This window comes from Salvelinus alpinus, chromosome 8, assembly GCF_045679555.1.
Source record: "Salvelinus alpinus chromosome 8, SLU_Salpinus.1, whole genome shotgun sequence".
In the NCBI taxonomy this organism is placed as follows: domain Eukaryota; kingdom Metazoa; phylum Chordata; class Actinopteri; order Salmoniformes; family Salmonidae; genus Salvelinus; species Salvelinus alpinus.
Genome location: NC_092093.1, coordinates 40,897,210 through 40,908,230, shown reverse-complemented (window position 1 = coordinate 40,908,230; position 11,021 = coordinate 40,897,210). Strand labels below are relative to the sequence as shown.

The 11,021-nt window shown below is 42.2% G+C and overlaps 1 protein-coding gene across 2 annotated transcripts; it reads left to right on the top strand.

Annotated features, from left to right (window-relative positions):
• The first annotated feature begins 719 nt into the window (after nucleotides 1-719).
• LOC139583134 (probable G-protein coupled receptor 132) lies at nucleotides 720-10,540 on the top strand. 2 transcript variants are annotated; one of them, XM_071413911.1, is made up of 2 exons: nucleotides 720-1,021; nucleotides 5,182-10,540. In XM_071413911.1, the coding sequence occupies exons 1-2, from the start codon at nucleotides 979-981 to the stop codon at nucleotides 6,258-6,260; spliced, it is 1,122 nt and encodes a 373-aa protein (XP_071270012.1). In that variant the 5' UTR covers nucleotides 720-978; the 3' UTR covers nucleotides 6,261-10,540. The 2 variants fall into 2 exon arrangements, with proteins under 2 accessions (XP_071270012.1, XP_071270013.1); XM_071413912.1 differs by lacking the exon at nucleotides 720-1,021 and adding an exon at nucleotides 1,200-1,290.
• Nucleotides 10,541-11,021: the final 481 nt, after the last annotated feature.

The window sequence follows — 11,021 nt, the reverse complement described above, 5'->3', positions numbered from 1 at the left end:
ACACAAGCAGTGGGCCCACTAACCATTGCCATAGGCTATTTAATTACTTAAACAATATCCTTCGGCATTGTCTAAATGTTAACACTAATGCATGTCCTTCTGTTTTTACACAGAAGACTAAGTAAAAAACATCAACAGAAATGTCAGAGCAGTTAGCTCAGATATGGCTCCTGATGTTGGCTCTAACATTTTGTGCAATGGCCTGCATTTTTTAATCATTAACCATTGAGTAAATGATACCTGGTTTTGTTTTACAAATTGAGCTCTGAAACCAACTGAAATTCAAATAGTTAACTTTACTAGTGTGTTATCAGTGGAGTTTATTGTCTGTAGGCTATTCACTTTAGCAGCTCAGTTGCATGTAGCCCGATTCATTTATTGTAGGGTTATTTTTTTGTTGTTGTTTAAAACAACATTTTGGATTAATTCAATAGCCACATATTTACACTATTCATTTATATTGTAGAGATGTGTTAAATGAAGCCAGATTGTCAAGCAGGTAAAATAAATGTAGCTGTATACAGCGCAAAAAAATATTGCATGTGCTTATGCATGTCTTTTTCAATAGGTAATTGCAATACATTTTTTATGAGGAGGTGGTAGCCAGAGTTCACTGGAGCAGTAAATAAATAATTGTCTGTCACTTGATATTACTAGATCAAACCACGTGACACTTGAGAGCGCGAGGACTAGGACCTCCCTGTGCGCGTAGGTGGACGTGCAGACAGCTTTTTAACCGTTTCTGAATATAGCATGTATGAAGGTGGAACAAGCATCTCTTGCAGACAGCTTTTTAACCGTGTCTGAATATAGCATGTATTAAGGTGGAACAAGCATCTCTTGCAGACAGCTTTTTAACCGTGTCTGAATATAGCATGTATTAAGGTGGAACAAGCATCTCTTGCAGACAGCTTTTTAACCGTTTCTGAATATAGCATGTATGAAGGTGGAACAAGCATCTCTTTCAGACAGCAATGAATGAACACTTTTTACAGATTTCAAGAGACGATACAGCTAAACGGTGAGTTTATCTGACAAATGTTGATATGTGTGATGGTGATAATTGTAACTTTTAGGAAATGATTCATTTAACATTAGCTCTCGCCCAGGTCGTTAGTGCGCGTTCCTTCGCAGTGCAGGTCACCTCAGTCACTGGTAGTGACGAGCAATAGTCACTCATTCATCTATGGGTGGGTGGTTGAGAATTCAGTTGGGGGTCTGCTGCATTAGCTGTTATTGTTGTAGCCGACATTGGGTAATTTTACCCATACACGGAAATGAAATAAAATAGTGAGTATTGGTGGTTAGCCTGCTACCTTAATTTTTATTAGCATTAGAAAGCAATTGTGAATGTACATTCCAGGCGGCTATTCAGTATTAAGTGCCCAATAAAATAAGCAAGCATATCGTAGCTGTTCAGCTTGCCACCTTGTTACATTTACATTTAAGTCATTTAGCAGACGCTCTTATCCAGAGCGACTTACAACGATTTAGTGTGTTATTTGTTATTGGAAACAAAGGGATTATCAATATGTAATGAATATATGTCATTGTAAGTTTTTAATTGAAATTGTCTGGCAATGCCTTGTCTTTTTTTGTTCCAAAATCACAGCCGAAATCTAAAATAGTAAACTATTTTTCATCAGTCAGGTTGTTGTTGTAACCTTGCAGTGCATGTTGTTTATAAAAATACATGTTGACATTGTATGTCAAGTAATGTGACACTAATTCTGTCCAAAGGGAAGGAATGCTATTGAAAGAGGTCACGACACGCGAACTCGGCCCGTTATATCTTAACCCTATTCTCATAATAATGTGTGTCCCATCCCGTACACTGGCTAGCCTAGATATAATGTAGACCTACATGTCTCCCATTCAAACTATCAAGTGAGTTGAAAGAGGCCCTGAGACCTCCTCTCCCCAAATATGTCCGGAGCACCCAGATTAACGGGTGTGAAATGAGCGTGCATCACTCTCACTTATGGCAGGCGATACATTAAGAAAATGTGACATTTTCTCCGAAAGTAATCGTGTCCTCCTTAACCGTTGATGTGTGTCAGGAAACAGAGCATGTAACACAATGAAGACAAAGCCTTACAGCAGGCCGAGTAACCCCGCTTTCTTTCAATATCGATCCAAAGTGTCTAGTGGGGATTCTATTTCAGCGCACAAGCTTGGTTTCAGAGATAATATAAATATATATATATATTTATTTATTTACAATTCAGAATTTATGAAATTATATCCCAGGCTGTATAGCTTCTACTGAACAATGAACCATGACATATATATATATATATATATATATATTATGTCAATGCACTGACTGAACCAATGTCATGGTTCATTGTTCAGTAGAAGCTATACAGCCTGGGCTATGAATTCTGAATGGTAAATTTCGTGTAAAATGAATATACGTTACTTGTAGTACTGTATTAATGATTCAAATGTACATTTGTCTAATCTACAGTATCAGCTCCTTGTCTCACTTGCCAGGCAGCAGCTCCCCGATGCTTGTTTTTCCAATGCTGTAGTGATCCATTCATTAACCCATCTTATTTGAAATGTAACTGGGAAATGAACAATGTCTTATTTAAGCATCGATATTGAACAGCCACAGATGAGTGTCGCTCTTGTTCGTGGTGATTGTACCAGTCACAAGTAAAATGGTAAAACAAGGCTTCTTGACCCTATACTCATTTCAGAAGTGAGTAATATTATTTTATCAAGTAAAGACTGGGCTGGTTCAATTTGTTCATTTCTCCTCAGCACATCACAGGGACTGTCAACTGTGTGACTGCAGGGTTAAACCTCAGACGTTTTCAGTAAAAAAAGACTCTCTTTGCCTTGGCTTAGAGTGAAGTTTAATTAAATCACTCCTTTGACTCAGGTCACTCAACAATTAAAATGTCTGAACTGGTTATCACCAGTTGGCTAGTTTGCTGTTCAAAAATACCCTAATTCATCATGTCCTCATTCATTGATCAATTGCAAAACCTCCTCCATTCTCAGTAATTTGTAGGTGTAAATCTTCATTAGATTTCAGATGTATTCTAATCTAATATAATTGATGACTATGATATCTATCATTCACGTGTAGCCAGTGGCGCACTTGTTTTTCCATCTACAGCATTTCCCCTCCTTTCTCCTCTGAGATGTGTGATGAATTTTTCAGGCGATGCCTTGTTAAGCTTTGGGGCTTGGATAAGAGGCGGAAGAGAGAGCGAGAGAGAACTGGTGGGGGTGGGTCCTGGGTTAGAGTTGTTGTTTTGCTGTGAGTGGTTAAAAGCTGGTCGTAGCCTACACCACATACAGTTAGAGCTCTGTTGTGTGTGTGTGTGTGTGTGTGTGTGTGTGTGTGTGTGTGTGTGTGTGTGTGTGTGTGTGTGTGTGTGTGTGTGTGTGTGTGTGTGTGTGTGTGTGTGTGTGTGTGTGGTTAGATTTCTGTTCAGGCACAGATGTTGCTAAGCAAAGAGGGGATGAAAAGGTGAAATAATACAATGATACTGAACAAAAATATAAACGCAACGTGTTAAGTGTTGGTCCCATGTTTCATTAGCTGAAATAAAAGATCCCATAAATGTTCCATACGCACAAAAAGCTTATTTCTCTCACATTTTGTGCACAAATTTGTTAACATCCCTGTTAGTATTTCTCCTTTGCCAAGATAATCCATCCACCTGACAGGTGTGGCATATCAAGAAGTTGGTTCAACAGCATTGTCATTGCATAGGTGCACCTTGTGCTGGGGGCAATAAAAGTCCACTAAAATGTGCAGTTTTGTCACACAACACAATGCCACAGATGTCTCAAGTTTTGAGAGAGCATGCAATTGGCATGCTGACTGCAGGAATCTCCACCAGAATCTGATGTTCATTTGTCTACCATAAGCTGCCTCCAACGTCGTTTTAGACAATTTGGCAGTACATCCAACCGGCCTCACAAATGCAGACCACGTGTAACCACGCCAGCCCAGTACCTTCACATCCAGCTTCTTTACCTGCGGGATTGTCTGAGACTAGCCACCCGGACAGCTGATGAAACTGAGGAGTGTTTCTGTCTCTAATAAAGCACTTTTGTGAGGAAAGACTCATTCTGATTGGCTGGGTCTGGCTCCCCACTGGGTGGGCCTGGGCCCACCCAGGCCCAGCCATGCCAAGTCATGTGAAATCGATATAGGGCCTAATTTATTTATTTTTCATTGATTGATTTCCTTATATGAACTGTAACTCAGTAAAATCGTTGACATTTTTGTTCAGTATAGAAAAATGAGCAGTGTTACAATTATTTGAACAACTATTTCCGAGAGGAGGGAGAGAAATACTCAAGGGCGGTGTTACAATTAGGTTTAGATTCAGCTTTATTTGGAAAGCAATTTCTGAAAGGAGACAATTTCTCTCAGAAAGTATGAGGCAATCCCCAGAAAGAGAAGTATAAGGCTACAGTGAAAAAGTCCCTAATGTTAAAGTAAAGAACAAACCATGAGGAAGCCAGACACCTAAAGGGGCAGTCCAGTACCGTCTCCCTTTACAAACCTAGGGTTGTGTTCACACAACGGAAAATGAAAATGAGCACATGCTAACATGCTAACAACTCAACATGCTAAGTGCAATGTTTTCTGAATATTCCTTGACAACTCACATGCAAATTTTCATAAATCCGAGGGCTGACTTTAAACCATGTTGCCACTTTTGGACAGTCGCACATAGTCATGCATGTAACCCACAATGCATATGACTCAGCTTCTGTATCCTTTGAGCAACTTACTCATTAGTCCTTTAGTGCCCCCTAAGGGGAGGGTTATAAGGCCTTTCCTGTGAATACAGAGAGTAATTATGTGTATGTCTCTGTATGTGTATGTAAGTTAGGTAAAGTCTATCACATTAACAGAAGACAAAGACCAAAAAAAAAGCTTGGAAATAAACCATTAACTCCAATTGTGATCAATATTAAAATACTTTTATTAAGTTACCTTACAACCAAAGGCCATCTATAAGCATGATTTGTTCCGCAGATATCCAGCCAATATGAATTACCTGGAAAAGTCTCTGGAAAAAGGGTCTGCAAATAGAGTGATTTAGAGTTAATCCTGTGGTTTCCTAATTTGTATTTACATACATTTTGGCATACCGAAATGGGAAATGTGACTTCTTTTTTTCCCTCTCTCTCTTTACCCTTCAGACATCATGCATGACCCGAGTGTGACTCAGACCAGCGTGGCTGCCATCAACTGTAGCACTGATGCTCCCCCGTGCACCCCGAACTACGAAGAGGACCGCGTGCCCCTGGTGGTGCTTTACAGTGTGGTGCTGGTCATCGGGCTGCCTGCCAATATCGCTACTGTCTACCTGACCTTCCTCCAGGTGCGCCGCAAAAATGTCCTGGGCATCTACCTGTTGAGTTTGTCCGTGTGTGACCTCATGTACCTCTGCACCCTGCCCATGTGGGCCAACTACGTGAACGCGGGCCACCAATGGCGCTGGAGCTCAATGGCTTGCAAGGTGACGGGCTACTTCTTCTTCAACAACATGTACATCAGCATCTTCCTGCTGTGCTGCGTCTCCAGTGACAGATACGTGGCCGTGGTCTACGCCGTGGAGTCGCGCGGCCTTCGCCGACAGAGACTGGCGGTTGCAGTTACCGTGGCCATCGTCTTGGTGGTGTTCGTGGGCCACGTGCCGGTGTTTACCATGCCAGAGGGCGATGCGGCAGAGGGGCAGCGGCGCTGCTTCGAGCCAGGCAAGGGCACGTCCACCGTGACGGGTTTCAACTATGCCCGCTTCGTCATTGGCTTCCTGTTCCCCTTGGTTGTGCTGGTGGTTACTAACCGTGCTATCCTGGCCAACGTGCAGGCTAGCACAGGGCTACGGCAGTGCCAGAAGGAGCGGGTGCGCTACTTGGCGTTCGCCGTGGTGGTCCTCTTCCTGGTGTGCTTCGCGCCATACCATGTCATTCTGCTGCTGCGCGCAGTCACCTTCCACTTCACCGAGCTGCAGAAGTGCCATTTCCAGGAAAGCCTCTATACCCCTTACACTATCTCCCTGGGCCTGTCCACCTTCAACAGCGCCATCAACCCCATCCTCTATGTGCTTTCCAGCGACAACATCCGCAAGGAGCTGCGTCGCGGCCTTGCAGGCCTCCGGGGGCGGGCCACCCTGCGGCCACGTTCCACCGACAGCAGCCAGCACAAGATGCACAACTCCAAGAACTCGTCAGAAGTGGCGGCCGCCACACAAGAGGCGGAAAAGCATGGTCGTTGATGGCAGAGGAAGGTTAGGGGTTTGATGTTCAGTATGTATGCTCAAACTATGGGAGCCAGAGGGATATGCAGGTGTGACTACTGAAGGAACCCTGGACTGGTGACTTGCAGGTACTCTGGAATATTAAACAGACTCAGCATAGAGCCAGGTGGAACCCCAAACATAGCAAGAGCAATGGGGGACGATGTAATCCATCTATCCCAGAATCTGACTAAGGAAATTATATCATTGAAACGGTTCAAGCAGGGGCATTGTCTCCCTATAGATGGCATCATTCTAATAAGACTGGCAGTTGCCAGGAGCCGTCTGTCTAACGGCAAATGTTGCAAAGTTTGATAAGAGAATGACGGCATAAACAGCGCAAACCATCATTCTGTTATCAAACTTTGCACCTGTACTGTTCATCAAGTAAATGTGTTTTTGTAAAATTCTCTGTGGAAATTGTTTGACGCACTCATTGTGCATAGAGTTGTATGGTTTGTTTAACTTTGCAGTCATTGGTTTTTGTTTGACATACATTTTAAAGTGAAAAATCTGAGTGTCAGTGTCACTCTGTTACCATGAAATTGCCCCTAACCAAACGTGGAGCTCATCTCAAAATGTTTTGACTTTGCTAATCTGCTTAACACTAGTTTCTAATTCTGAAGTTCACTCTGCTCTTTGTAGCTATGACGTACTGGCTATACGCATACAGTCATTGATACTACGGCAAACCATGCTTGATCAGCTGAGCAAACTTGCTCCAGCTAGCAGCCTTACCATTGCTTGTTTGAATGGCCATTACGGTAGCTAAACTCAGCAAAAAAATAAACGTCCTCTCACTGTCAACTGCGTTTATATTCAGCAAACTTAATATGTGTAAATATTTGTATGAACATAACAAGATTCAAAAACTGAGATATAAACTGAACAAGTTCCATAGGCATGTGACTAACATAAATTGAATAATGTGTCCCTGAACAAAGGGGGGGTCAAAATCAAAAGTAACCGTCAGTATCTGAAGTGGCCACCAGCTGCATTAAGTACTGCAGTGCATCTCCTCCTCATGGACTGAACCAGATTTGCCAGACTGTGAGATGTTACACCACTCTTCCACCAAGGCACCTGCAAGTTCCTGTACATTTCTGAGAGGAATGGCCCTAGCCCTCGCCCTCCGATCCAACAGGTCCCAGACGTGCTAAATGGGATTTAGATCCGGGCTCTTCGCTGGCCATGGCAGAACACTGACATTCCTCTTGCAGGAAATCACCCACAGAACGAGCAGTATGGCTGGTGACATTGTCATGCTGGAGGGTCATGTCAGGATGAGCCTGCAGGAAGGGTACCACATGAGGGAGGAGGATGCCTTCCCTGTAACGCACAGCGTTGAGATTGCCTGCAAAGACAACAAGCTCAGTCCAATGATGCTGTGACACACCGCCCCAGACCATGAAGGACCCTCCACCTCCAAATCGATCCCGCTCCAGAGTACAGGCCTCGGGTGTAATGTTCATTCCTTTGACGATAAACGCGAATCCGACCATCACCCCTGGTGAGACAAAACCGCGACTCGTCAGTGAAGAGCACTTTTTGCCAGTCCTGTCTGGTCCAGCGATGGTGGGTTTGTGCCCATAGGCGACGTTGTTGCCGGTGATGTCTGGTGTGGACCTGCCTTACAACAGGCCTACAAGCCCTCAGTCCAGCCTCTCACAGCCTATTGCGGACAGTCTGAGCACTGATGGAGGGATTGTGCATTCCTGGTGTCACTCGGGCTGTTGTTGTTGCCATCCTGTACCTGTCCCGCAGGTGTGATGTTCGGATGTACCGATCCTGTGCAGGTGTTGTTACACGTGGTCTGCCACTCCGAGGACGATCAGCTATCTCCCTGTAGCGCTATCTTAGGCATCTCACAGTATGGTCATTGCAATTTATTGCCCTGGCCACATCTGCAATCCTCATGCCTCCTTGCAGCATGCCTAAGGCACGTTCACGCAGATGAGCAGGGACCCTGGTCATCTTTCTTTTGGTGTTTTTCAGAGTCAGTAGAAAGGCCTCTTTAGTGTCCTAAGTTTTCATAACTGTGACTTAACTTAATTGCCTACCATCTGTAAGCTGTTAGTGTCTTAACGACCGTTCCACAGGTGCATGTTCATTAATTGTTTATGGTTCATTGAACAAGCACGGTGTTTATACCCTTTAAAATGAAGATCTGTGAAGTTATTTGGATTTTTACGAATTATCTTTGAAAGACAGGGTCCTAAAAAGGGACGTTTCTTTTTTTTGCTGAGTTTAGTTTGCCAGCTTGTTGATGAAGTTGTATGACACCAAAGTTAAGGGAATGTTCGAAGAAATCAGTATCTGACTCTGACAGCTGTCACTGTGCGTTGTTACTTCGTAACATTTGGCCAACACGATAGCATTGCAGCTAGAGCAATCAGCTGTGCTGCAGAACTCGACGCACTAATCACAGCAGAACAGAAACTGAGCTCATTTGTGCAATTAGCCTAGAATTTAACTACACTAGCTAGGTAGCTAGAGGGAGTATTCCGATTTGAGTGTGTGAACTGGCGTTGTTAGCATCCCTTAGTTTCATATGGATGGATCTGAGTTCAGCCAGCAAGTTGGCTCAGCCAGCAAGCAGACACTAGCTAGCTAGCAAATTTTCGTGCACATTACGATTTTCATAAACACACCTTAGCTAGATGTAGCATTAGGAAAAAAACGTCAATATTAGCTACAGATGTATTGTTTTTGGTAAGACTAACTCTGACTCTTTTGAGGATGAAAGGGGGTTCAGTGGACGATGTCACCTTGTTAACATTTTCTAATGTTAGGACAGCATATTGTAGCCTAACGTCTTTTTAGCTATCCCCGATTGTTTGCGAGTTATCACACAGGGCCTTGACTCCCAGAGCCTTTGTAGCATTGAATCAATTGAGTTGTATTTTGCGACTAGGCTACTGTTTCTGTGACAACATGTGCGTAATGATGTGCCCTATCTGTAATTTAGTGCATTGTTATTGGGTAAACATAATAAGCAGCCTCAATTGCCTATTTGCAACCATAGGAGGTAAAATCTCTCTAGGAGCTGATCCGTCGTCAGTATTGTGGAATAATTCTAATGCCAAGGTAAGATTTGAATGTAGAAAGCTGATCCGAGAGCAGTGCTGCTTTTCTTTGGATCCTATCAGTATCGACACATGGTCTAACAACGCACTTGGAGAACGTCCTCTCTGCGTGTTTGTTTGGAAAACACTGAAAAGGTTGTAAATAAAGGTGCATCTGGTACGATCGTCGTAATGCTTAAAGGCCCAGTGCAGTGAAAAACATGATTTGTATATATTTCCACACTATGAAGTTGGAATAATACGGTGAAATTATTCTGGTACCCTTTAATGTTAGAGCTGTTTGAAAAGATCGCCTGAAGTCTATTTTGGTGGGATGGAGTTTTTGTCTGCCTGGTGACATCACCAGGCGGTGACCACTCCCAGACAGTCCTAGCAGAATTCTTGCTTGAGACATTGCTCTTTGCTCTTTGACCATTTTAACTGAAAACCATCACATGAAGATACTTAATTGATACCCAGAAATTATTTAATATTGAGATTTTAAAAAATGGCTGCATTGGACCTACATCACAGCTGGGAAACGAGGCCCTGATCTGAGAAATTAACGTTAAGTTCATTTCTGCGTCATGTTTTGCTGTTCATCTCCAGATTAAGGACTTGCCAATGTTTTGACAAACTCCGCATTTATTTGTGTCCATATGAAAGAAAAGTTTGAAACTGGCCTCTCTGCTGCTAATGTAGGAGTGAGAAACTTTTACAAAACTGTCTATTACTGAAGCTTTTCTATGAATGGAAATCATGTGTTTTCCTTTGGAGAAACAGTATTTCAAGTCGTGCGAAAGCTAATCCAATATGTTACCGATGCAATACATAGATACTGTGTTTCACAGTAGATGCATAGATCGACATCATGTTCTTAAAGTTTAATCAACTTGTATTTTGAAAACAAGAACAATTGTAGTATTCGTCATGTTTTAGGTGTTAAGTGTTTTGTAACAATGTAAATATAAGTGAAGATATAATCTTCATATAACCTTTTATAACCGTAATATAACATTTTATAACCGTAATATAACATTTTATACACTTTGGTGTTTTTCCTCCTATATTGCAGACCATTGTAAAAGTTTGTAAAAAAGCAAAAGGTTGTTCTGTTTATTAGAAAATTGCACTTCTTGAATATTATTTATACTGTTTCTGTACATTTTTAAGTAAACATTTTTAAGTAAAGTGTCTCATTTTAGTTTCATTATTGAAGTGGGTGTCTGTACATATTTATCTTTCTCTTACTGGAGAGAAGGGAGTTTCACACTAAAAGGGTAACAACCAAAGAGTCTGAGAGCACGTAGGAACTTAAAAGGACTAACAGATAAAATAGCACCGAAAAAAGCTTTCCCGCACTAATACACTGTCAGATTTTGCAGTTTGCTCTCGTTCGTGAGATGGAAAAAACTCTGTTAGTGTCACAAATGATCTTACATCTCTGAACGTGCAGATGAAAGTATTTAAGAGCTGTGTCAACAGAAAGAGGATCCGGTAAGGTTGTGGTTTGGAATTTGTCTCATTTTCTTTTTCACTGACAAAGAATACGGAAAACTGTTAGGTCTAGCTCTTCTCAGGCCTTCATTTTGGTTGACACATTTATGTAAACAAAGTTCATGAAGGTGGACAGATTTAATTAAATGGTTAATGACACTGCGTGTATGAATTACTA

What these genes read in the sequence shown, in the direction of transcription:
- LOC139583134 (XM_071413911.1), top strand. Translation starts at nt 979, where the DNA reads ATGAACACTTTTTACAGATTTCAAGAGACGATACAGCTAAACG. An exon ending in AGAGACGATACAGCTAAACG is followed by an intron (nt 1,022 to 5,181) that starts GTGAGTTTATCT and finishes TTTACCCTTCAG; the next exon opens with ACATCATGCATGACCCGAGT.